Source organism: Oreochromis niloticus, linkage group LG5, assembly GCF_001858045.2.
Source record: "Oreochromis niloticus isolate F11D_XX linkage group LG5, O_niloticus_UMD_NMBU, whole genome shotgun sequence".
Lineage (NCBI taxonomy): Eukaryota > Metazoa > Chordata > Actinopteri > Cichliformes > Cichlidae > Oreochromis > Oreochromis niloticus.
In genome coordinates, this window is record NC_031970.2 from 12,144,249 (window position 1) to 12,171,486 (window position 27,238).

General features: G+C 38.9%; 3 protein-coding genes and 1 long non-coding RNA gene across 4 annotated transcripts; 2 read left to right on the plus strand and 2 right to left on the minus strand.

Annotated features, from left to right (window-relative positions):
• LOC112846891 (uncharacterized) lies at positions 1 to 1,441 on the plus strand. Its single transcript, XR_003220092.1, has 2 exons — positions 1 to 86; positions 468 to 1,441. It is a non-coding gene; the product is annotated as an uncharacterized LOC112846891 (long non-coding RNA).
• nfs1 (NFS1 cysteine desulfurase) lies at positions 964 to 9,573 on the minus strand. The gene is made up of 13 exons (XM_003447711.5): positions 9,227 to 9,573; positions 7,965 to 8,035; positions 7,734 to 7,850; positions 6,964 to 7,047; positions 6,069 to 6,221; positions 5,753 to 5,846; positions 5,448 to 5,582; positions 4,816 to 4,973; positions 4,623 to 4,728; positions 4,196 to 4,277; positions 3,539 to 3,622; positions 3,210 to 3,299; positions 964 to 3,079 (listed from the first exon to the last, which is right to left on the minus strand). The coding sequence occupies exons 1-13, from the start codon at positions 9,330 to 9,332 to the stop codon at positions 3,016 to 3,018; spliced, it is 1,344 nt and encodes a 447-aa protein (XP_003447759.1). The 5' UTR covers positions 9,333 to 9,573; the 3' UTR covers positions 964 to 3,015.
• Positions 9,574 to 10,227: 654 nt separating this feature from the next.
• On the plus strand, positions 10,228 to 18,970 carry lg5h6orf89 (linkage group 5 C6orf89 homolog). Its single transcript, XM_019359117.2, has 9 exons — positions 10,228 to 10,512; positions 10,589 to 10,905; positions 13,301 to 13,567; positions 13,834 to 13,999; positions 14,737 to 14,885; positions 15,376 to 15,527; positions 15,954 to 16,089; positions 16,430 to 16,553; positions 16,833 to 18,970. The coding sequence occupies exons 3-9, from the start codon at positions 13,379 to 13,381 to the stop codon at positions 16,913 to 16,915; spliced, it is 999 nt and encodes a 332-aa protein (XP_019214662.1). The 5' UTR covers positions 10,228 to 10,512; positions 10,589 to 10,905; positions 13,301 to 13,378; the 3' UTR covers positions 16,916 to 18,970.
• Positions 18,971 to 20,117: 1,147 nt separating this feature from the next.
• dram2b (DNA-damage regulated autophagy modulator 2b) lies at positions 20,118 to 25,669 on the minus strand. Its single transcript, XM_003447667.5, has 8 exons — positions 25,470 to 25,669; positions 23,227 to 23,401; positions 23,037 to 23,104; positions 22,770 to 22,912; positions 22,497 to 22,674; positions 21,727 to 21,809; positions 21,384 to 21,476; positions 20,118 to 21,061 (listed from the first exon to the last, which is right to left on the minus strand). The coding sequence occupies exons 2-8, from the start codon at positions 23,355 to 23,357 to the stop codon at positions 20,927 to 20,929; spliced, it is 831 nt and encodes a 276-aa protein (XP_003447715.1). The 5' UTR covers positions 23,358 to 23,401; positions 25,470 to 25,669; the 3' UTR covers positions 20,118 to 20,926.
• Between the last annotated feature and the right edge of the window lie 1,569 nt (positions 25,670 to 27,238).

Sequence of the window (27,238 nt, forward strand, 5' to 3'; positions counted from 1 at the left end):
ATGACAGTCGTGATGACGTGAGAACACGCAGCTGGCGAAATCCTGATTGAGCGACATCGCCACCTGTCGACTGGGGGAATTAAGTAGTTTAGTAGACCTTTCCTTATCTATTCCACTGCACCTTTAATCACTCTTCTTTAAACTTTAGTTGTTTTTGTAGATTATAAAATTACGAATATTTTATAAAATAATACACAATTATTATATTATTATATACATTTTTTGCTAGGGTAAAAACAGGGGTTGTACAGTTCTAGCAAATGTGAAAGTTATTATTTGGTAAGACTATCTTTATTTTTCAGCCTCTTAGGAAAGCTTTTTTAGAATTTCAAAGCTCTTCTTTGAATGTTGTCTGTCTTGTGTTTCATTATCAATGAAGATGATCACACACTGCTTAAATAACGTTGAGATCTGGACTCTGAGGCCAGTCCATGACTGATAGTATTCCATTTTGTTTTTCTATTCAGGTATGCCATTATTGCACAGACAGTGTGTTTGGGATCAGTGTCATGCTGAAAAACTAAGCTGTTGCCATTCCGAAGCTTTCCAGATGGTATATTTCTGTGTTTACTGGAAGCAAAATGGGAAGACATGAGTGGTGCAAGACTTTTGCACAGATTATACATACATACAAGGGCCTAAGATGTAACTGTACCATGTTTGGTTGCTAAACTCCTGATTGCATAAGAGTCTGTGGACAGACAGATTTGGAGTTTTACAGTCACAGATGTTTATTTTGTTTAATTGAAATTTTATCTGCTTTAAAAAAGGCCATTTCTGAACTCCAGGGCAAATAAAATCCATCTTATTTTATCTTATAATGGAATGGTCAAACTACCTCAGGTTGAACTCTCTGCAACCCGTGGAGCAATGTGAAAAACACATTCAGACATCATCAAAACTGTTTTGAGAATGTGAGTTGTAAAAACAATAAACACAAATAAAATACATCAAAAGTTGATGTCATTTCCAGAAGCAGCAATTTTATTGGATACTAATGTGCAATGACGAGTAACAGCAGATTACAGTAGATGCAGGAGACGAGTAAATATATCAAAAAGAGGCTCCGGCTACATCCAAGAACACAATACAAGAATCCCCCCAGACAGTGTAGTCTTAGAGACCCACATTTTTTAACCAATTGTTTATTTTTGTTTCGATTTTCACAGTCATCTTGTATTTCCTGACATAAGCCACGGACACGTGTGACAGAAGTCTGACTTTAAAAATCGGGGCTGCAGACTTGTAGAGTGTTCCTGACTAACAGAACAATGAAACTGCTGCTGCTAACACTGTCTCGTTGGATATTTCACTGAGAACTGCTGATCATACGCCAACATGCTACCACTGAATGAATAATAAACGCTGATGTGGGATGGTAAGACAAGAGCATGAGACACAGAGGGCAGTTTATAACCTGTGAACAATGCTGGAGAGATAAGCCTGTGAATCTCTAGTGAAAAGGTCTGACTCAAATAAATACTGGGTGAATCATCACATCCTGCTGCCTTCAGTTGCTCTTTCCAGCTTTGCTGAAGCAACACAGCTTTGTTCCGATTCTTTCATCACTTAGATTGTTGCTCGTGTTTTATTTTTTCCTAATTTATGTGGCTATCTTTGGGTTTAATGTGAGTGTGACGGTATCACAAAGTTCGGTCACATTTAGCAAGAGTAAAAGGTAACTGTGTTGGTCACACGTATATTCGTGCTTCTCCACAGCAGGTTAATTCTCAAGATAATATCAAAACTTGTCATCAATTGGTCAGTTGGATCGCTGGATATAAGATCCTTTTAAGTTTAAAATAAAACCTGGAGAAAGATGCATGTTGATCACTGAACTCACTGCCTGTTCAAACACCAATGGATGTTTGAACAACTGCTCGACTCAGTAAATTATAAATTATTTTGTTCTAGTTGAGTGAATGTCTGATTGGGTCTTTCTGCATAGCTCTTTGGCTCTGGTGACAGGGTGATTACTGGAATTCAAAGAATGAAAGGGCTACGGAAACACACTTGCCATAAGCCCCAGCATACCGATTGCTTAAAAGACTTTTCAGGTTTTCAATACTCAGTTTCACTCCAGTTTGAAGTCTTTTACACTACATTACTGAGATATATTTGACAGATGACCATTTCCCACAGACACGCTCACAAGTGCATTAGTGAAACAAGTGTTACTAAGCTGTCTGTTAACCAGCTTCATGATACCAGTCATCAAGATGTTAGATTAAGTGAAGTCAGATCACCTAAAGAGTCAGATTAAAAGCACCTCTGTGCCATTTACTACATGTCTGTCACCCCGTGCAAGACCAGTTTTAGACAAATCTTGGTCAAAGATACCCGATGCATATCAAATTGTGCGATGGATGCATAGTTCATTACATTGCAGCAATGTTTTTACAAAAAAATAATAAGGACAGAGACATATGAGTAAGACCATTATATTGGTTTGTGTGTGTGTGCCCGCAAATTTGCCTTCCCCTAACCCTTATTAAAAAATATGACATGTTAGACCGGTTTATCCTTTATTATTGTATTCTGAACTGCTTTGTTTGAGTAGCCCTGCTGTGAAAACATGGTCCTGGATGTCTGTCTCAAATTTTTCGCGGGCAGTCTTTGGTCATCAAAGCCCCAAATCAGCCACTGATCGACATGTCGCACAATCAGTACCATATTTTGTTTGAGACAACCAAAGAGGATGTATTTCTCACAAATGTCATCTTAGATCTCAGAGCGTGCCACAGCCTCTGAAAACGTTTCATCTGAGATAAAGAAGCAACCTTCTGGGCAACAGAAGAAAAAGAAGAGATTGCTGTGCGTTGGTCAACTGTCTGAGCAACATCTCCTGAGAGAGCAACTGGAGGAGCTTCTACAGAGACACTGAGCTACAGCTACAGACAGACTTCAAGTCCGACAGGGAGTTTGTGCGTGTTTGTTTACAGGAAGAAAAAGCTGGTCTGTCCCCTCAGTCTTTTGGGAAACATCATGTCGAAGTGGACAAGAAGGGGGAGGAGTCTAATGCTGCGTCCACTTGATGCTCTTCAGGTCGATGCCTTCCTGAATCATCTCCCACAGAGGACTGACAGACGGGAAGAGAGGCAAAGAGGCAGGTTATTGAAAACAAGGTTGTCGTTCAAAATTTTGTATCAATTTTATGAATGTAAAGTAAAATCAGCGTCTGCACGATAGTGACTGAGTGCCGAGTTTACCTCATCTCTCTGAGTCTGCGGACCTGCTCGATGCATTTCTCTGCTGTGTAGTCAACCTCTTCTTCAGTGGTGAACCTGCCAATACCAAACCTGACACAGACACAAACACAGACATTTAAATCTGAAACTACAGAACAGAAAGGCTGTAGGTAACCATTTCCTGGTTATCCAAGTTTATAAACAGCTTTATTTTCTGTGGATTTAATCACTTTGATTGCTAAGTCTGATCAATGTGAAGAAAAGAGTTAGGAAGCACAAGGAAGATCATTATTAAACTTCTGGGAAGTTGCAGTTTTCATCATAATCCAGGTTACAGGCAGTATTGTTACCTGATGGAAGAGTGAGCCAGATCTTCATCTGCTCCAATAGCTCTGAGGACGTATGATGGCTCCAGAGATGCTGAAGTACATGCACTGCACACACAGACACAAATATTCAGTCATCTTTAGAGACTTCATGCACATTAATACGAGGCTTTTGAACTGTATATTAAGCATATAACTGTACTCTCAATGCTGGTGTTGAAATTGACATTTATGTTACATTTATAAATGTCCTATTAAATGGATTTCAAATATTTCAACAAACCCTTTTAACTGAACCCAAATTTTGCATAGCCTAGTCTGCTAAACCTCTACTTAGTGTTTTTGACTTGGGAAAAGTGTTTTTGTGAATTTGAGCAGAAGATAGGGAACGAAAAGTGGGCAGTGGAGGTGCTCAAGGCATTCAGTACTTTGTGTGAGAGGAGAATGATTTAATTTCAATTCCAGATTTAAAAAGTAGCCAACAAAGAGAAGCTAATGTAAGAATCCTACCATGACCACACAGCTGGAGGTGGGAGGACACTTGATTCATAAATGGTACACAAATCGGTCAGCACTTCCATCCTCTCAAAACCATGCCGCCTTTTCTAACTTTTTCATGCAGTGGGTAAAGTTACACTCTAAAGTTGCACAAACATGCGTGAAAAAAAGTTTGTATCTGACCTCCCTGAGGACAGAGCAACATCCTTCAGTGCCATCAGCAGACTCTCTCCCTCCACATAGGCAAAAGAAAGGTTGATACAGCCTGAAAACACCCAGACACACAAACACAATCCAAGGTGTTAGTCCAACTTCCAACAAAAACACTTCAAAAACATTAACTTCAAAAATTTTCACTGACTTGTAAATCAATTTCGGTTTAAACTCTAGCCTGCAGCAGCAGCGAGTTTCATTTCTACATGGAATTTATTAGCGTATTATAAAACCAGCTTAGTTACAAGGAGCACTTTAACACTTTACAGTTCAAGAGTTGGTTTCGAGGTTCAGTTTAGAATTAGGTTTAGGCTAACGTTAGGGTAAACTGATAAGAAATGTGTTACGCTAATAAATGTCCTCATAAAGACTGCTAAACAAACATTAATGTGTTTACCAGGGTAACGTTGTTCTGGATCTCCATTCATGATGACATCAGGAATCTCAGACATGATCTTCTGGACCAGACGATTAGCCAGCATGGACACCCGCTGATGATCATACTAAACAAACAAACATGCACTAATCCCCCTGAAATTTAGCATCATCTGCGAAGTTTTTTTTGGGATGTTTGACTTTGGTTATTTTACCTCCATCTCCTTCTGGGCGACGCTACAGGCGGCTCCCAGTCCAACAGCCAGAGGGGTGGGGACAGTGCCAGAGCGCAGCCCCCTCTCCTGCCCGCCGCCATTCTGTATTGGCTCCAAACGCACCCTTGGCCTGCGACGCACGTACAACGCACCCACACCTGGACACACACACGTAGTATTTTTGTTTTTACAGCAATTTATGTGTATCTTTTTAAACATAATCAATCTCCAACTTTGTCAGCTGATTGAAAAAATTAACAGGGAAACTCAGCTGATTAAAAACTAATTTATATTTAATACCAGTGTAATCAAAGATTTTAAATAAAAAACAAAACAAAAAGAAACCTCTCTTTGAAAAAGGAATAAATATAAACAACCTACACGCTTATAAATACATACTTATTTATATTATTTTTTGCCATCTTTCCTGCTTGATATTTCACCTTTGTGTGTATTTTGTTTAATTTTTAAAACCAAAAAACATATTTCTGTGGAAAATGTAGCCCTTTCTAGTTTTATACAATTTACATAAAAATGGAAATGGGCACTGAGAAATGAGCTCAAAAACTATCTCACCGGCCTATCGATTGGTTAGAGTTATGCCACCTACTGATACTGCTATTAAAGCTGACCTTTGGGTCCGTAAATCTTGTGACCACTGATGGACATCAGATCGATCTTCCAGTCAGAGATGCTGATGGGAATCTTCCCAACGGCCTGAGCAGCATCAGTGTGGAAGAAGACTCCTTTTGAGCGACAAATCTGACCTGTAGATAGAAAGAGTTCAAGCTCATTACTCTGATCAGAGCTCTCAGTTGGGCTCTACATAAAGCGAATAGTCTGATTTATTCAGTAAAACTGACAAAACTATTTAGATTCTGATACTATGAGTGCGTGATTGTAAGCATTTCATGTGTGTTTCATTTGCTATGCTTACCAATCTCCTTGATGGGCTGCTTGACTCCGATCTCGTTGTTGACGGTCATCACCGACACCAAAGAGGTGTCAGTACGGATGGAGGCCTCCAACAACTGAATACACAAACAAACATGTAGTCAGACTCACTGTAAGGAGCAGACATAGGACACAATAACTCATGAATTCTGTAACGCTACAAATGGAGGTCAAACAATAAATACAGGCTTCACTGCCCAGAGGTATTGTAAAGATAGCTGCCAGTTTTTAATGTGTTCACACAGACAATATTCTGATTGTTGCCTCCGTGATCTCTCTTTTTATCGCTGCATGTTTACCTCTAGGTCCAGCAGGCCGTTCTTCTGGACCGGCAGGTAAGTAACATCGAATCCTTCGGACTCCAGAATCCGACACGAGTCTAGGACGCACTTATGTTCGGTCTGAGTGGTGATCACATGACGTTTTTTGGCCTTGTAGAACCGGGCTACACCCTACAGGAGAGAAAACACTGGGTTAGAGGGGGAAAAAAAAGTTGTAAGATTTTCTCTGATTCTAGCACTTTCTGGAGTTGTGAATCCAGTTTGTGGCTACTGCTCGTTTCTTTTTAGCATTAATTCAATGACCTCATTTATAATTCCAGTAAATCAGAATCGACAGCAGCATGACTTTAATTTGCTTCCTCTATTCTTGCTGTTATTACTTGTTCTTTGCTACACATGGTGTCTTTGGTAAGGCAATCCAAGTGGACTGAAGTGAAGCAGTTTGTTTCAGTGAAACAGTGAAAACAGATGATACTTTTTCCTGTCAGCTGACTTATTTGCCTAATGTGCACAGTAAAGTTCTTTTAATTAAATGTTCTCAACGTGATTGACAAATTCCATTTTTATCACAAGTTTTTGCATTTTAATATTGTACAGTTTGATTCAGAAGAAGGATCCAAATCATTAACAATACAAAGAGTTTTGTTAATGACAGCTTTGTTTTAAGGAGTTTTATTAATCAGTTCACATTCTAAGTTTGCTCTAACTGTTTTATGTGTTTTCATGGTTTTGTTCATATCTTCTTTTTTATTTCTCATGTAGTTTATCACTTTGTTTTTTACAGTGTTCTTATTTTGTAAGAGTTGTATTTTTAATCTGTTGTCCGCATTTTATATTTTTGATCAGTTTTCACCAAAACAAAACCTGTGCGTGTTTGTGTGAGAGAAAGTGATTAAGGTCAAGAGAGTAGGACCTTGATAGCCATGTTGTTGGACTCTGTGGCTCCGCTGGTGAAGACGATCTCCCTGGGATCGGCTCCAATCAGATCAGCCACCTGCTGCTCAGAGAGCAAGAAAAAACCCCAAAAAACCTCACCAAACAGATTCACTCACATGTTTCTAATCTGATTTTTCCATAATAGATCTGGCCCACTTTTATGAGTTCATCAATAAGCCTTGGCCGCTCACGACCGTGTTGCTGGTTCATCACCGTTCCTTCCTTGTACCACTTCTGAAAGATACTGATGACTGGGAACACCTCACAAGAGTTGCAGTTCTGGTGATGCTCTAACTCAGCCCCAGTGGCCATCACAATTTGGCCATTGAGAAATTTGCTCAAATTCTTATGCGTGGCCATTTTTCCTGATTTAACCCATAAACTTTGAGGACAAAATGCTCACTTGCTCCCTAATATATTCCATTCACTAACAGCTGCCATGATGAAGACAAACTTCACCTGTCAGTGGACATAATACCTGTTCAGTGTGTGTGTGTGTGTGTGTGTGTGCGCATGCATATATACATACAGTCAGTCAGTGACTCTCAGTGAAATCTGAATTCAAACATTCAGCATCAGCGCTCCATTTTGGTGTGTTCACTAGCTTGCATGAGGCCTACGTCTCTTTGCATACCACAGCTACAACTGAGCAAGCCAAAGTGATATATGGACCAGATTTAAACTAGCCAAGGGCCATATCTGGGCTGTGCTTATTTACACTTTTCTAAAGATGGAGCAGCTCTCTACCTTCCTAGCGGTCTCCATGGCAGATTCACTCTCCCAGCCGTAGGCATGCGTTCTGGAGTGAGGGTTACCGTAGTAATTCACCTGGTATGGCAACATGGCATCCAGCACCCGGGGATCCTAAAGACACACACAAACATATGAAACTCTAAGTACAACCAGCTTTATGTCCAACTCTCTCTGACATCAGCTGTAGAAGCCTGTAAAAGTGAGAAAACGCTTAGTAAGAGTTACCATGGGAGTGGTTGCCTGGAAGTCCATGTAGAGGGGGCGAAGCTCATCCTGTTCATGTTTCTTGATCAACTCTGCAGCATAAAGTACAGTATATTTAAGACATTTAAAGCCATTTTTAAGACCACATTAAATTTATTAATGTAAAAAAAAAAAAAAAACAGCATTTAAATTGTGAAATCAATGGGAAAACTGTTAAGACAATATGGCCTTGAATTATTTTTTATTCACCTTGACCTAGGTAACTGGCAGTAAATTGATAAATGGATTAGCTAAACACTAAAAAAATGTTTAATGTTTAAATGTTTATTTAGAAGTTCATAAATCAGTAAAGTCACAAGCTGTTCATTACATTTAAAAGTCAATGTGATTTTTCCACTTTTTAAAAAAAACTAAACAAGGAAACTCAATTCAGTGTTTTATGAGACTTAAAGATCTGCCTGAAAAGAGCATTTTACTAAGTGTTTAATCAGATCTGGAATAACATACTGGGTCATAAATCTGTACCAGGCAGGAGGTCATCAATTAGTTAAATTCATCATCAATTGTGCCTTTACAGCCAAACAAAAATTAAAAACTCAGATAAAAATTTTTTTTAAAACCCTGACTCAGTGTCAAGGCATATTTGTATGGAATATGTAATAGTAGCATTTTGCTTTGTGCTTATTTTATATTTAAAATAAAGAACGTGGGACTGGTCTTTATTCTGCCTCATTTAATAAGTAGAACAACAATCTTCCCATTAGTCTTATGAATTAACTAATGAACTAATGACCACAAATGAATAGATTAATTAATTTTCACTTCTCTAGACTGACTCATCTGTGTGGAGACAATGAGCACAAATTTCGGCCTGACTCCATATTTTTAACGCATTTTTGTATAAAATACATTAAAAAAATGTTGTCAATCTGGCAATGAAGTCAAGAGTAACGTGCCAGATTTTAACATTATAAAAATGGAGAGTGAGACAGAGAATATCAGAACATAAATTAAAATCTTTTTTAAACAGTTATTTAACAAGATTGCTTCATCTTGTGCCAGTCAGCTAGTTCTCGTGAACTTCCCGTTTTTTAGTGTTTTAATTTAGTATGTTTTAGGTTTTCCTGACCTCACAGGCATTTTAAAGTGGTCAGTTAACCTGACAGTTTACAGATGCTGTGAAGTTTCCTGCCTCCTTACTAAACTGCGTCACTTTGGGATTAGCTTCGTGCTAGTTGGTCTTGGGGGGATAAGCTACCCAGTTTGCTCCGGGCTGTTGTTACCTTTCTGCGGGGAGCTAGCGGCCGTCCGCTCGGAGCTCAGCCGGAGAGGAAGCCACGCGGTTGGCCTCAGCAGCCGGGAGGACACGGTCCTACCCGAGGCAAGCATCTTGTCAGTGGACTGGCTTAACTGGAAAGCCGCTGACCTCCGTCAAAAACAGCACGCTGTTCGTAATATGAACACCAGCAAAACAGAAAACTTGGCACAGACCAGTTTAACCCACTGGTTCCTCGACAAGAAAATTAAAAAAATATATCACTACTTAAACATGAGGTTAAATTTGAGTGAAGTTCGGTGATGTTGCCGCCTGTCTGTTACGTCCAGGTATAAACACAAACGTCAAGATGAATACGTAACACGAACACTTCCGTGTGAGACTTTCAAATTAAAAGCTTTTCACAACCATCGCATTGATAACCATTGCTTTTGTTCATATAAAATGGATTATTTTCTGAAAAAATAAATAATATGCACATATATTTGGATACTTATCAGTCGGATTGATAGCTATTTTTGTCCTCTGATTGTCAAGGGGAGAGAAAAAAAACAACAACAGATAAATAAATGCAAGTAACAATGTAAAAACAATATCATAGAATTGGACTAGGGTCACCAGTAATGATGTCTTGGACTTTACAGGGTAAAAACTTCAGGTTTCTGTTAATTAATTTAAGTAAGATAATGGAAGATGTTCTTTATCACAAAAACTTGGGAGTCCTGGTGTTATAGCAGCCAAAACAAATTATGCAATACATTTAAAAAATCCCATTATTTTAACTTTAAGCTTCCGCCTCTTTACAGTGTCTTCACTCGGTTACTTTGATAGCTTGACGCAGCTCGATGTCGATGCTGTTTCATGGTTGCACAAGAAACGGAAATAGGAGGCGGGAGTTCCTGTGAACATTCGCCACTCTGATTCGTTAATTTTCTGTGTTTTGGTACCGCTTCTGCTTTCTGGTTGGCTAAAGCAACGAGTTTGTGCAATGTGGTTTCAGTATGTTTCAGCATCTTATGAGTACACTACTTTTAAATAATCTATTTTTGCTTCAGTAAAATTTTGGGGGAAAGTGTTGTACTGTATAACTATTTGTGTATATTTCAGGAGTAAGACTTTATGCTTAACAGTGTAAAAGTACAAAGACAAGAACAATCTTGCTAGCAGTGGTTCGCACTGTTTCCTCACAGCATAGAAGGTCCTGAGTTCACTTCCACCATCAGGAGTTTTTACATCTTCTCCCCTGTTTGCGTTGGTTCTCTCGGGCTTCTTCCTACAGTCCGAAGACGTTGGGTGAGGTTAATTGGTGATTCCAAAATTGCCCATAGGTGAATGTGAGTGCGAATCGTTTTCTGTCTCTATGTTTTAGCCCTGCGACAGACTGGCGACCTGTCCAGGGTGTACCCCGCCTCTCGCCCTAAGACAGCTGGGATAGACTCCAGCGACCTCGAAGAGAATGGATGGATAATGCAATATTTAAATTCAGACCCAAACTCCATACCAGCTGGTGGCGCTTTTTTGATGTTCGCCCAATACAGAAGAAGAAAAGGTAGAAGCGGAAGAGAAGCCGAATGTAGCTCATTAGCTACCTAGCTAGGTCACTTTTAAAAACTCTATTTATATATTATTTTTAAAAACACCGGAGATGGAAGATTAAACCTTTTGAGCGGTGGATCTCGCTTTGAGGTGAGTTTGAGGTTTCTGCTCGTAATGTGAAAGCTCGCAGAGACGAGCTAATCTGTCAGTATGCTGCTGTTGGCAGGACGGTAAAAACGTTTTGGGGTTTTGTTTTTATTCGTATCAAATAATATAATGGGTTTATGCTTCTGTCAAATTAACGAATAAATTAGGTAGTGTTATATTTAACATTTACATGCGTTTTCTGGTCGTAGCAGCTGCACTGATCGTAGTTATTAAAGATGAAGAGGAGAGAAAACTAGTTTCCTGAACGTTAGACGCCAACATGAGCGTCAATGCCTACTTGTTATTTACAACGACGAGTAAAAAGCAGAACTAAACACTGTGGGGATTTAACTCCCGAGTCTGAGTCTGATATCACGTTCGCATTGAAACTGAATTTGTATTGGAATATGTAATAGTAGCTTATCGTTCTTGTTTTCGTATAGATATTATTATGGAACATAAGTAAGTGAGAAATATTTATCAGTTTACCTACACTGGACAGTCTGTGTGGAGACAGGGTCCACTAATTTTACCTTGATCCCCATATTTTGCAGCGTACCGTGCTGTGATTTCCCCCTCCCTGATTTTTTTTTTTCCTTTTTGATGTGTGTATGTGTTTTACTTTATTTTTAAATTTGTTACATAAATTTTAATATTAAAAAAATGAAACCCAAGTCAATAAAACATGCAGTTTTTAAATGATGGTTTAATTTACAAACTGAAAAAAGCTACACAAACCTGCTCGACCCTGTGTGAAAAAGTAATTGGCCCTAAAGCTGATTGGTTTTGCCATTCTTGGCAGCAAGAGCTGCAGTCAAGCATTTGTGATGACTGGCAATGAGTGTTTCACATCACTGTGGCCCACCCTTATTGACAGAATTGTTTTAATTCTGGATTTTTAAGCACAAAAAGCCTTTTTAAGGTCATGCCAAAACATTTTAATCGGATTTAAGCCTGGACTTTGCCTAGGATACTTCAAAACCTTTATATTGTTTTTTGTTTTGTTTCTTTGAGCCATTTGGTGGCATGCTTCTAATTATCGTCCTGCTCCACAAGTGCAAGTCTCGGATTCCAGCTTTGATACTGTGGCTATCTGGTAATGTTTCTGTTATAATGTTACTTTCTGGATGCTTGTTTTATGTATGTGGGGTGCATCGTATGCAAGCCATTGCTTTGGCCTGCACCCTTTCTTTTGGAAAGAACCACTTGTTTCATTATGATCAGATAGCAATAAACAAACAAACAAATACATAGGTTCTCTTCACTATTTACTTATTTAGATGTTCGAAACCAAGCTCAAGTACATAACTGATCTGTGAACAGGACTTTAGAGATCATATACCCTTCATTTGAAATGAAGGGTAAAAGAAGTACTTGTCCCTGTGGGGTTTTTAATTCTTGCTGTCAGAAAAAAGAAGTTCTAAAATTATACATGCAGCATTCTTAACGGGCATTTTTGGAGTGCTGCATATGTAAATGTTGCCACCAACCTCATGTTATCAGAACAGGGCTGTTTTGCAAAGTTATCTGTAACTGATGCCAAAGTCCATGTAGAACTGACACAAGAGAATATGGCCCACAGATGATCTCAACCTAGCTTCTTAAAAATTAATAAAAGCTGTGGCTTGGTCAGAGTGTGTGCATTTTTATGTGAAAGGAGGTGCATCCCCATTTTCTTTAAGTTTATTAATAAATGCTACTCTATAGTAGTTTTTGGCTCTAATTAACAGAGCAGGTATCAGACATCTCTTCATTGAGTTTTTCATCTGCTGGAAGGATTCTAGCTCTCCTATCTTGGGCTGCAGCTGGTTGTCCTTGTTCTCCTCTGCAGCTTTGGTGATGTCAGCATAGCGACACATCAACCAGTTCTCCACATGCTGCAGATTACTGTTAGCATGAGCCTCCAGTTTGCAGCAGATCTCCAATGCAGAACAAGAACTGCTGTCTAAGCATTGTAGTTGGACTCCGTTGAAGCCCAGATTGAGATCCCGGGACTCTAATTTTTGCCCTAAGCAATTGCACAGAGTACAAGATGAGACTTGTACTGGACCTTTTGAGAGTCCTGCAGAGCTGATCTAATAAGTCAAATAATAATTTGCAACTGTGCATGAAGATAATAAATCCGCCGTATTAATCTCACAAATCAAGATGGTAGTAGGGATGATATTGTAATATATGTTTTAGTTATGAAAGCCAGAAATTCATTTGAAAGGTTTGTGACAGTGTCTGGAAGAACAAACTTGTTTGTGTGAGTGGCCAAGAGGGCAATGGAGGAAACTTTCAACCACATTCAGATTAAACATAGAAGTATTTCCACATTATCTGCACCTTCAGTGATGGTAACTTGCTAGTGCTGAAAGCTGTGACATGTCAGCTGACCCCTTGGTTGATTTCACAGGTGACGCCATGCTCCAAGAGCCTTTAGCAACTGAAAATCGACACGTTTGACTAAGAAGCTGTCGCCACTGCCGCCATCATGGGGACAACGATGAGCGAGCCGTGTATTTATGATAAACTGTCCGAGAGCATCGACATCCTCCGTCAGTCGGGTTACCGCTATGGAATGTCGGAGAGGGAGATCGAGAGGTTCATCAAGCAGGTCCTGGAGACCAACGAGCCCAGAAGAGAGCCCCCACAGTTCCCCATCCTGAGAGCCACCATCAAGGTCCACATATAAATGATTACATTGCTGAAACAGATTAATACTTAAGACCTTTGATACATAGAGAGGCTTAGTTTTAAGTGTTGATAATTAGTTTGAAAGACTGTTTTAAGATAGATTTAAAGTATCAAAATCCAATAAGTTTACTTTATAGAAGACACAGCTCTTTGTCTTGCTCTTAAATATGTTTACACAGACTGTTATTCATGTGCTGTCCTGATAAAGGAGACATTTGTCTGAGTTGCAAAGTCTTTGTGTTGTCTCTTCAGTTTGTGGTGGCTGTTGGCTTCCTGCTGGTGGTGGTGCTGGCCTTCACCTACCCCCAGAATGCCCCCCAGCTGGGACTGGTCAATCTGGGCTACTATAACTGGTCGTCCCCTCTCAGCCACGTCCGCCTGCTCTCCCTACCCATCGCCAAGAAGTACAACCTGCAAGGTGTGAATTGTTTCAGTTTTTGTTCTCTCGCACACATGCGTACACAAACAAAATCCAACGTTTCCTACTAACGAGAAAGTCCTTATTACCCTAGAATTGCACGATTCATTTCAGCACCTCAATCCAGAAGATATTTGACATTTCAGTTTAAATAAAATTTGATGTTTGTGTGCAGCAGCAAACATGACTGTTCCGTAAACTTGTTCTCCATTTGAGAGAAAAACGAAACCAAAAAGGAGAAACATGCTTTTTTTTTTTTTGCATCTCTGCTTAGAGGTAGACCTGTGTTTATGCATGCTGTTACTTGCAGGGACACTTAATAAAACTCTTTCATCATTATAACATCTTTGACTTGAGTTCCTACCTGTAAGCTGTATGCATAAACTGTACGGGGCAGTGCACCGACAGTGCTATCTGCTAATCACTGCTAAGTAACAAACAAACTAAAATAAACATACGAGAATTTTAGGACAGTAAAATAATCCCAGTAAAAATGTCCCTAAAGGCGCCACAAGCATGAACCACTTCAGTGACTCGAGTTAGTGGAGATGACATCTGTCAGACTATAGGTCTTTAAAAGAAATCCAAACAGGTGACTTATTTAAAGAAAAAAAAAAATCAACCCATACAGTTAGATCTGTCATGAATGAAGCTATCCTTAGAGCCCAAAGCTTGTTTGTTTGTTTCAGACCAGCCTGTAAATATGCATTTCTTAAGTGTTTATTTGTGTGCTGCAGGTTTCCATGAGTGGTGGAGCGCCGGCGCTCTCAGGCAAAATCTTGTCAACTGTTCAGGCTGTGCGGAGATTTCCTCAGTGTTGGAAGTCCCTGAGAGCCTCAGAGGGACGGTCACTCTGCGACGAGGGCCTCAGCTTGTCCTGCTGAAGGTCAGAGGTCAACGCAGTCACGGTGGCCATCTAAAGAGCCTAGTGTCATATTCCTGATAGAGAACTTGTTTAAAATGTCTGTAAACACCGCTGTGTGCCATTTAAAGGATTTAACTTGTTTAATTTTTGGCTCTGTTATTAGCGTAGCCTCTGTCTTTGTGAAATGTGCACGTGAGCATTTTTCTTTCCAAAGAATGTATTTATTTATTTATTTATTACTACAAACACTTCAAAAACCTAAGAGCATCATGATAACTGCATCTACTGTGCTGAACAAATGACACATGCATATTGTGGGAGCTGCTCAAACACATCTCAAGAGATAAAGAATGTGTGTAAGACACTTGTCACACTAGGAAAAAGTCAACAGCAGTCCTGTAAAATCACTTCTCCTGCAAACAGTTGAGAGTTCATCTTCAGTTTGAATTAAAAAAAACAAAAAAACAGTTTGTTCATCTTTATTTCCGTTTGTCCATGCTGCTCTCTCTAGGGCGGGGAGTCCCTCAGCGTCCAGCGGCAGCAGCTCGAGGAGCTCTACCTGGCTCATTCGGGCTCCATGTCCATTCTGCTGGAGGAGGACGACGGTCTGCACAACCACAACGTCGGCCTCCCTCAGGGACCTGCCAACTTCACCCTGCTCTGGTACTTATTTTTAAAGTAGTGCTCCATTTGCTTAGCACTAAAACCAAACCACTGGAAAATACTTACTAGTTTAATACTTGAAGAGGTCAGAATCAGTGCTACTGTGAATCAGATTGGTGTGCCACTAAAACGTCTACATGCAGGTGGACGCATACTGTGTAATAAATAAAATGCTGGGTGCAACACATCGACCTGTAAAAAGTCTACTTACTACACTTTTAGATAAATCTTTGTAGAGGAAGTTAAGTCCACCCTATGCTAGAGTATGTTTTAGAGCAGGCCAGCCTTGTAATTGTCAGATCGCTGACCCTGTGACCCTAAAACTGGACTTTACAAACCAATAGGTCACATCACTGTGACCATTAATTATATCTGGATACAGTCTATGTGTGGTTGTAGTTGCACATATTACTTCTGTCTCTGTAGGCGGTTCAGCTCTGGGACCAGGGAGAAGGTGCTGAGGTGGCTCTTCCCAAAGGCTGAGCTCTGCCCCCTGCTGGACAGCGCCGGGACCATCCTGCAGCGCTGCCTGGTCACCCACAGCACAAACTCTCAGAGCAAGGTGAGACCAACTGTGTTCATATTTGTTCATATTCTGATCGCGGAACATCACCGCGCTAATTATCGTTATGGATGCAGAGAGCAAACAGTAAAAACGGTAAAAAAAAAAAGATGGATTATTATTATTACTATTATTATCATTATTATAATTATTATTATCATTATTATTATTATTATCATTATTACTATTGTTAGTATTAAGTTAAAGCAGCTGATTAAAGTGTGTTGAGGTGGTGCAGTTGTGATCGTAGTGCCTCAGTGACGTTTTGTCCTCGATCATCTTTAACTACAAAAACACACCTTTCAGCTTTCTTTGTTGTAAGCTGCTGTTTGGGTTTCAGGGTGTCAGGGTGTTGGGCTGGCTGGTGGTGGGCGAGGGGCTGCCAACCGTTCGAGTTCTGCCCGTTCAGCGCTGCCAGAAACACTGCAGCTCCTTTAACCTGTGGCTGACGCCGGGAGACATGGGTAACACCTGCTGCACCTGCACATTTTTACACATGGACAGCAAATGAAATACAGATTTTTTTATTATTTTTTTTAAAGTGAAAATATAGTTTTCTTGTTAGGACTTTATGTAGTTTATTAATTCATTAATGTTTAATTTGTCAAATTAAACATTAATGAATTAATACTGTTTAATTTGACAAATTAAAATCAAAGCAGTTAATGTCTTGTGTGGCTGCTGAAGCCACACTGAACACCTACTGATGATTTGTTGTCCCCTCTGACCTTTGACCTGCACAGTGTACGCTGACCCTCGGTACTGGCAGATGGAGCTCTTTCCCGGTCGAGGCCAGAACATCATCTGTGACGGGTCGACCTTTTAAAACTTCAGGAGGCGCCAAGGGAAGAAGGGCGGAGTTCAGGACTGAGGCGTGACATGGAGATCATCTGCCTTGCTCCACCTCCGCCCACTGATGCCTTACAAAGTCCCAATCTTTTTGTTATTATTACTTTTTCCTGGTACCCCTTCTTTCTGGTAATCCTCCCATCATCCTCAGAGAGCTGAAACAACTGCACACGTGGAGGTTTGAGGACTGAAAAGTGACTCATTTAGTTTACCAGCTGAACGTAATCTCGTGCCATAGCTCCACACAGATATCTAGATTTAAAAAAACAAACAAAAGAAATGTTTGTTTCTCTGTAGGTTGCCCGCTCCCAGGTCTCTGAATCACCGCCAACACCTCCGACATGTTCAGCGATTTTAAAATATCTGCTGTTGTCCTTGTTGGTTGGAGAAAACAAAGTTATATTTTGTGTCAAAGCCAGAAAAATGTCTTCAGGTGTGACTCTTTACAGTGATGAGGGTCAAATTTATGAATAATGACTTTTAAATGGAGTCCTCTTAAGAGACTTGTGGTTTCAGATATTGAGTCACAGCTGATTGGTCAGCCGGAGACAAGCCAAGCACCATGTACAACGGAGGAACGAAGAGAAACAAAATTAGCGCTTTGCCTATTGGCTGTGTGCAGCTGAACCCAGGCTGGATTAACCTAAACCTTGTGGCTTTTTAATCTGTAATAACTGATTAATTGATCAATCTGAAATGAAACTGGGAGTAATCAAAGTAGAACCAGTAGCAACGCAGGTGATGCCCACAGCTCCCTTTCTTCTTCTTCTCCTTCTAACACCTGCTTAAGTTTTTGCACTTTCTGGGAACTTTAAAGGAACTTTGGTGTCATTTGGATTCATGTGGATGTGGTAAAAGAGCCGGACTGTGATCAGAACTTCCAACCGCTAACAAACTCAGATGGAGAGGAAAAACTCATCGAGTGCAGTGCTCAGTGCAGGAGCAAACCCAGAAACTTAAAAAACAAACATTTTCCAGCAATTGCCACCTGTTCTGACGCACCTGCAGCTTCTGCCCTTTATTTGGTTCTTTTGATTATGTTAAAGGGACAGTTCACCCAAAAATTTTAAAACCACGATATTCTCAGTTACATATCATAGTACCTAAAACAGTCTGCCATTTGAACTGCGTTTTAGGTTTTTCTGTATTTCGGTAATTTTTTTAAAGTGGACCCATTACTTACTGACATCATAGAGATCTCAGACTAGAAGAAATGAAAATGACATGTGCATATATAGGGATCCTTATTGGAAAATTGGCCACTTTTAATATGAGCATCCTTCATTTTAACAATAAATGTGGTGGAAAATTGGGAAAGGCTTAATTTAAATGAATCTCTCTATATTACAAGTTTTTGCCAAATGTAAACTTAACACTACAATTCTCTCCTTTTCAATCTCTCCTGAAAAACGTTTTTAAAAAAAAAAACTTTTTTTGGTCACATTTGAGCATTTTACAAAAGTGTTTTTAACCTGATTATGAGATATTATGAGTTTTACCATTTGTAAAGCTGCTGAAGATTAAGTACAGATATAGAAAGTACATCTTTAGTTTTAGTTTTTTATTTTTGCCATCTGAGAGAATATATGGGTGAACTGGCCCTTTAACATCCAGTTTGCAACACTAAGGCACCACACAGCAGCAGACGGGAGACATTTTATTGATAACACAGACAAAAGCTCTAATTTCATTGTCGCTATTTATTGTTATGGCTGTAGAGAATTCAAACTATTAATTTTAATAAAGTGTTGTAATATTATATTTTTGATTATTACGTGGGATCATTAGCACAGACAGAGCAAGAGCGGAGGATGTATTTTGTGCTTATCAGGGTTTAAAAGTCTGAATAATGTCAAGTAAGTTTGCCAAAGTTTCTGCATTTTAAAGATGAATTCCCTCAGCTTGTTTAAGAGTTTTAAATTTCCAGCAAAGCAGCTGAAGCTAAGTCAGGGGCTGCATCTTTTGAAATGTTTGCTTTGCATAGAGATGTAACACTTTTATGAGAAAATTAAAACCTATCGTGTATTATTTGCTTCCATCTGTGTGGACACTTTGTTTAAAAGTTAAAAAGTTGAGTCTGAACTTTATGGGGAATCGTAGGTATTGTGAAGAAAATCCAAAAAAAGTCTTGCAGACAAAAGCTCATCCACCCATTTTCTTCTGCTTATCCAGTTCAGGGTGGCAGACAAAATAGAATAATTACAGGTCATCTGGTGTGCTCATTGTCATCTCCAAAAGTCATTCTTGGACTGCACTAGAGTAGCTTGGATGATTCACAGTTAAATATAACCCTCATTGTTGTACTACACCGGATCAGTTCAGCCTCTATTTTGAATCTTATCCACCTGAACCAACCGTCTTCTGATTGGCTGCCCTCCAAAACAGAACAGCAGATGGGTGGGGCTTCTGTGCCTTAAATTCCCATATTAGGAGATGACATCACTGTTTCTGATGTCATCCCAATGTGAATGGAATACATGTATTTCCAGACCAATGGCCTAAATCCAGTTTTAAAAAACAAACAAATAAACAAACAAAAAGAACCAAAACTTTAAAAGGTTTTAGAATTAGACTGACAAATTAACAGTAGGAAAGGAAAAGTTAAATAAGTCTGAAAACCTTAACCTTTGACCCAGAGATACTTGTACATAACCTCAGAATATATATATATGAACAAAAGTAAAAATTAGTATGATAAGTCTAATTTAAATATTTTGTCAACATTTAAGCATTTGTTTCAGTATTATGTTATTTCCAAGTCAGAGCATGTGTTAAACTCTTTGCAGGTTAGAATCATCAGCTGAAGCTGGAAGAAGCAGCTTTGTCTTTCTGTAAATCTCTGAATAAACTTTTTGCCTCAATATTAAATAATCCTTCCCCAAGACTGCATCTACACACTATTAATATATATACATTTTGAAATGTTACTTTAAATCATGTTTTTGTAAAATCCTGTGTTTAAAAATAATTTAAATGCTCTTAAACAAAGCTATTAGTAGTGTAAAGAAACAAATGCTAAGACTTTATGACCAAAGAAATGCTGCCCCTTGGTGGTGAAAGCTTTTAAAAAGCTTTTTTGTTTCACCCTGAGAAGTTAAACCCCTCAGATTTGAATTTAGGATTATTTACATGCCCAGTCTCTCTTAATAAAACACTAAAAAAAGACTAGAAAACAGCAGTGTATTTGCATATTTGTTTATATCAAAATATTTGTATAGACAGAACTGAAGTTTACATTTATGTAACATACTGAAACACAAGTGCACCTTTATTAGTTTTTATATGAAAAATGCACATCAGATGCCACAGTAAAGAGGGGAAACATGGGTTTAAAGTTAGAAGCTCGTTCTCAGATTATATATTTGTTTGATTATATATTTGTAGGTGTAGATGTTCTCATATCATCTCATATCACATGTTAACTGACAGCAAGAAAGGTGCCATCTGTAGTGTGCCAGGAGACACAAAAATATATTTTAAAGATAGTAAAATAAATTGAGCGCTGGTGTGACGTTAGAGTGTCACACCGACAGAAAACCTTTTTTTCCTCAACAAGACCTGAACACAAAAATAATAACAAAAACTCAAATAAAGCTAAATAAAGATTTTTAAAAAATGGTAAAAAATAAAACCATAATAACACTCGTTTAGTCTCTCTGGTTTCCTGCTTATGCTACAGAAAAACGTGCGGAGAGACCATAAATGGTGGCAGGACTGGGTGATATATTTACTATGACATCTGCCTGCTGTGGATTATAAGACTCAAACTAAATTCACTTCCACATTATAGAGGTAGAGAAAGTAATATTGACGTATAACAGCCGAACGTTAATGTCTGACTACATGTTAGGAGGAGACGCTGTATGTGCGTACTGACTCTTTATGAACCACTACAGCTGTCAGAAACCTTTTATAAAATGCATTTAATTGTAAATTAAAATATAAAGAGAGAAAAAAAAGAAATTGGTGCAGGAAGCCCTGTTGCTCATCATGTTGTTCCTGCCAGCAGTGGAGACACTTCAGAAGGTGCACGACTGTTGTGATGTGATGCAGCGTTGTGCCTGTGAGTCCAGTCGTACAGGTGGCTGCTCTGCAAATCAACCTCTGCTCGCAGATTTATTTTCTTTATTACGAAGAAGAAAAAAAAAAAGGGAAAAGATTAGGAAGGGATGTCTTTGTAAATGCAGACATGACAGGAATGCGCTCTTTTTTTCTCATCAGTGGCATCATTTGTGGTTTTGTAGAATTTCAGTTAGACTGAAGCAACACGGGCTAATTTGTTCTGTATAGAAACTTATTAGCTGACTCACAGGGGGAGGGAAAAAAAGGATTCCACAAAGTTATTTAAGCCCCCGGAGCAAGGCCAAGATCATTATTGTGTTATGCTACGAGTAAATCTGTCAAATAAGACCTTCAGCAGCTGCTGTGAGTGAAACATTGAGTACCTGGAAATCTCTGATGTAGGTGAGGAAGAAGCTGATGAAGGAGAAGGCCAGAAACCATTCAGAGATTGTGCTGATAATGTGAGCCGTGTAACCCTGAAGGAAGAAGAGGACAAGCTTGAATGCTGCAGTAATACTAAATAAAGAGCATTTGTGTCCCAGTGTGAGCAGTTCATCTGCTCAGAGCTGCTGGCTAAAATCAAAGATCTTCTGTGGCTGTTGGTGCTGACAAAACCTTAAAAATTGAAGAACTAATACAGTAAAACATATTTTTCTTGACTTGAGAACTACTAAAAAAATACTTTAATGACTTTAAAGCTTCTAACACACTCAGAAGACTACTGACCGTCTCTCCAGGAGTCCAGTGAAGTTTGCGAGGTACGTCGACACCTATCAGACTGGTGTACATGATGACTGAAGATATAAACACTGACAGGCTGTTGAGGACTGTTTTCAGAGTCATCAGGACATCGGATATAACAAACAGACTAAAAGACAGATGCAGCTGCCGATTATGCACTGCATGTTTTGCATCCTCAGTATTTACCCTTCAACTGATTGCCTGGTGATATTTTCACAGGAAAAACTGGTTTTAAAAGCTTCACCAGAACATTTTAAAGGGTTGTATTTATGCATTTGCAGCTATTTATGCATATGCTTTTATTATTTTTGTGTATAATGTGTCTTTTTCTGCTTTTAAAAAACGTGTCGATCTGCTTATACAAAGAGTTTAATTGTAATGTTGGTTGAAGCCAGAAGTGACCTAGAGAGTTGTTATTGCTAGATTATCATCTAGCACGTGCTAGCATGATGAACTTCACTTGTGCAACACGCATTAATCAGTTAGTTGACATTACTGCCAAGTAACTGACTGAATTTTATGGAACATAAACTTTTAAAGAGGTTTTAAAAGGCATGAAAACAGTGCAATGGCTCAACTGACTAATTCTGGAGTGTTTTATAAGCACACTTGTCAAAGAAAGCCAACTTGGGTGTGCTGGCTGAGGAATAAGAGGCACTGCTTCTGTTGGCTTCATTCTCAGGCCCTGAGTTTGCTGCTTGTTTTAGATTAAAGCAAACATGACGACTACACAAGGTCAGCGGGTCTAAGGATACTGCTGATGATGCTGCCCAGGGTCCAGAATCCGATGCAGAGGCGCAGCAAGTAGATGGTCCTGCTGTGGATGTGAGGCTGCATGTAGTAGGAGAGCACCGACTGAAGCAGGATGTAAAGAGCCCCGAACCCAAAGGTGAGAATCGCCCCCACGAGGTGCATGGAGAACAGGGTGGTCTTCTGCTCAGACAGACACACAGATACACTGATGACACGATCGATGCATCAGAACCCGAGCAGGTGGAAAATGATTCCAGACCAGCAGCAGCACGCACCTGGAAGTTGGCCACCACGCACATCCCGAAGGAGCTGGTCCAGCCCAGCCAGAGCCCGATGCAGTTCAATCTGAGGAGTTTGAGATCGTCCACACCCAACAGAGCCTCCACCTGTTTGTAACGCACGTACATCGTGGCCATACCTGCAAACACAATAACCATCAGCTACACTATGCGTTTGAGCACTTTTACTTTTATGAGTGTGTCTTTACACCATTTTTACAGAATAGAGCTGTGTGTGTGTGTGTGTGTGTGTGTGTGTGTTACCTAAAAAGGCTGACACATCCATCATGATGCCAAACACACACCTCTCTGGTGCCATTGTTCCTGTGTCACTGTAACACCAAACAAATGCTGGTTTATAAAAGTCTGGCTTGTTTCTTAAACAGATCAAAAGGTTGAATTAATTATTATTTAACATCAAAAATACTTGAATTTCTTCTGTGTTTGTTCAGACCTGATATACGGCACAAAAGGATCCACGTGTCTCAGCACCACCGCCGTGATGTAAGGGAAGATGAAGGACGCCGACGTCCAGACGACCAGAGCGGCAGGGAGGAAGCACATACCCTGCTGGAACCACCACATGGCGCCGTCACTGGATGCGTGCACTGATGCTGATTCACTGTGCTCTGTCCAAAACATCAGCATCATCATTATTATTATTATGAGAACACTCCATAGCTTTTTAAAAAAATATAATTTCATGCATTTAATTTCTAAGTCAGTTTCCACCTGATCTGAGAATCAGCTGGGGAGTTGTGCACAATTACTTTAGCACATTTAACCACTCAACGTAAAATTGAACATTAAAAAAAAGTGCTTTGATCATTGTTTTGTTGTAAAATTAAAAAAAGGCTGATTCATAACCCTTCTGTTGAAAGTGGGAAGTAAAGAACTCATGAGACAGATTGTTACAACACAACTGGTTTGGAAAACTGTTCTGGTCCAATGATGATGTAAACCAGGATGATGAAGAAACCTGAAATGAATCCTTTCAGTTATGGAGGAGACATTTTGTATTCAGTAAGGAAATGTATATATATGCACATTCACTGGGAAGTAAATGTAATTTTGGTACTTCTAATACAGAAAATACACATTAATACAATATTTTTTCGAATGCATCCTTTACTTTGTCTAAACAGAATATTATTAGTTTGTTTAAAGAAAACAAAATATCATCAGCTGTGTCTTTCTGAAATGTTTAAAAGAAATTAATCTGAACCTTAATCAGTTAACAACATAATTATATTGATATAAAAGCAATGTTCAACATAACACTTCCCCACACAAAGAGAGCCAAAGTAAATTATTTGGCTTTTAATGTCTAAGAAAGAACATAACTTAATTAGATTACAATTTTAGAAAGAGAAGCACTCAGTAAATTAAACACATACACCGGCATTAACCAAAATATCCCAGCAGCTGGTTGTTCAACATGCCCAGCATACTTTTTTAGTGGCCCAGAGCCATCGTGTCATTTTTTTACCTGTGAAGTTTAAAGAACAACACTTTCATGCTCGTAATAGTGTGACCCTTAACTACTTGACATGGACACGGCTTTTATCCTTAGTTCTCCCATCCCACATATCAAGACAATGTCCAGCATTTTTATTAAATGTAGTTTACTAGATGTAACTAAAAAAAAAAAAAAAAAAAAAAACAGATTTAAAGGTGCATCCTCATCAAACCCCCAAATCAATAATTATTATAATAATTTTATTAAATATATACAAATATAATTAAGTTGTATTGTATTTTGGAATATTTTGCAGCAAAATTCTGCTACTTATTTTCTAAAAACTTACTTTTGAAGAAGTTTCAGTAAAATCCTTGAATAATAACAGGTAATACTGTTTTTGCCCATTTTTGTGTAACATGCCATTTCACTGAAGGGCAGGTAGATGAGTGAAATCACAGTTACCAGGGGAGAAAGAGGGAATGCAGAAGTGTACAAAAACTATAACATAAGATCTTAATTATTATTTCACACAGCCTCTTAGCAATAATGATGAGATGCACAAAAAAAAAATGCTAATTCTTGCTGGGAGCTAGCTTAGAATATACAAAATGTGTTTTGATATAGCACCTTTCGTTTAGAAAAAAAATAACCAATACACGAGGATGGAATTTTTTGAAAAAAAAAATATCCTGGTAAGCCCATGTGAGTTACTGCATGACTTGTGAGTGACAAAAATGCGTTAGGGTACAAACAAGAGTTCAGGAAATTCCCTTGTTCTCACTGAGGAAGCGAAACAAAGTGAAAATATCTCACAGGTGAGACGTTTCAATACCAAAGTGCACTGTAAAAATAGACAATTTAAGGCGTTAGACAACACATTAAGCTGCAAATGAACGCACGTATTTATTTACACGTGAAAATAAACAACCACTTACAGACAGAAGGACCAAAACAAAGCATGGAGCTAAACTGGCAACATATAGCCAACAAATACTGACAGAGACGTCTACAAAACATGGCTAAAACTTGGTTAAAGCATGGCTAAAATCACAAAATTTATGGCAATTAGTTAGCCAGCTAAAGTTAGCTTCGTTAAGTAGCCTTCACTCATGAACTTGCTGAATAAGACATCTTGCTGAATAAGACATCTTTACTTTGGTTCCTCGCTGTAAAGATCACAACAATCACAAGGACAGAAAGTCAGTTTTTCTCTACTTCAACATAATGACACTCACGTTACTCGAGTCCTCCTGCGACCATAACCCCCCCCAGCGCCGACAAAACTGCTTCAGTCACTCGTTTCACACCCCGATGCAGCTTCTCAGAACTCCGGTAATCACTGTTAATCACCGGAAAAGGAACCGAATCTCATTTATAATGTAAACTTTTTAGAGCGCCTACAACGTTCGAGTTCCTTATTCAAAACTGCGCATGCGCCTGTCAGAAGCCACAATTATTACTTTACCTCCTGAATTTTGACTCGCAGGCGAGCTTGTAGGTATGAAGGACATACACTCAAAACTGATAAACTCAAACATAAATAAGTACATGAACAGCTAAATGACTTAATAAAAATATTAAATGCGTTAAATATCAATATGATGTTATTTGATTTTATTTTTCTTTATTGATTTTATTTCATTTCCCAAAGCAATGGACAGTGTGAAGAGAGGTAAAAAAAAAAAAAATAGAGTGTGGGCTGGGTGGCGTGTGTGGAAACAAATTTCAAGGACAGCATAAAACACGAAAGGAAAAGTTTACAGCATGTTGGTGAGACCTACTGTGATGTGTGGTTTGGTGACAGTGGCACTGACCTAAAGACAGGAGGTGGCAGAGGTGAAGATGTTAACATTTTCACTTGGAGTGACCAACATAGACAGGATTAGAAATGAGTATATCAGAGGGACAGCTCAGGTTGAAAGTTAAAAGAGGTGAGGCTGAGATGGACTGGACATGTGGAAAGAGAGATTCATATATGTAGTGAAGGATGACATGCAGATAGTTGGTGTGACAGTTTAAATATTCCCATTTATTTCTCATTCATTCATTTTATTTCTAAAGTTAGTTTTAGTAGCCCATGGACAACCTACCTTAGGAGGTCTCCACCTAATGGGAGTCCTTACCTGTTAAAGGTATTGTGATTTGTTTTTCGAGTTATTCAGTCTGACATGTCGGATAAAATAAATTTCAGCTTTCTTCAAACAGACTTTGCCAATAAGATGCTAGTTTTCAATAAGATCCTTTACATATTTCTGAGAGAGAAGATCTGCTTTTGATATCAGAGAGTCAGATTTCAGCTGTTACACATCATGACTTGAGTTGCTTTGAAGCCCTTTGATGTTCAAAAGTCTTACAGGGTCCAGACTCATTTTTCTATGTTGTGCCAGATGGCTGTATGGTACAGGGCAACCAACAGTCCTTGGACACCTCATGTTCAGAGCAGTATTTTGTGCACAGAAGCTAAGTTCTGCTAAGTTCAATGTCAAACTTATGGTGGGAAAAACAACACCTTAATGGTGGAACAGGTGCAGTAACTGGTGTGCATTCTAACTCAGTGTTAATGTAGGCTCTATGGTCCACTGATATTAGTTTAAAAGTAGCTATGTTCAGTTCTGTGAAGCTGACATAGTAAGAGTTAGGTCATAACAACCTCAGTGTTACTGTGTAACAGAGTAACACAGTGTTACTCTGTTACTCTGTTACTGAGTCTACTTAGTGTTACTTTAACCCTGCAACAGTGGTTCCCATATAAAATCTGTGTGAGGGTTTATTTGAACTGTCAGACTTTTTTATTTTGCTGTGCTGTTTCTAGTTTTCTAACTAATCTTAATTCTTTAACTTTTGATCCTAATCCTAATTCTGTGCTGTCAGAATGTGCAAGGCTGGTTTTTAAAAATTGTTATTTCAGTCAGGGTAAAACAATCATTCTATTAATCACTGATCAAAAAGTATTAACCAAAAAATTTCGTTTGGATTTTATCTAAAAGGCTGTAATTGGGTTTTT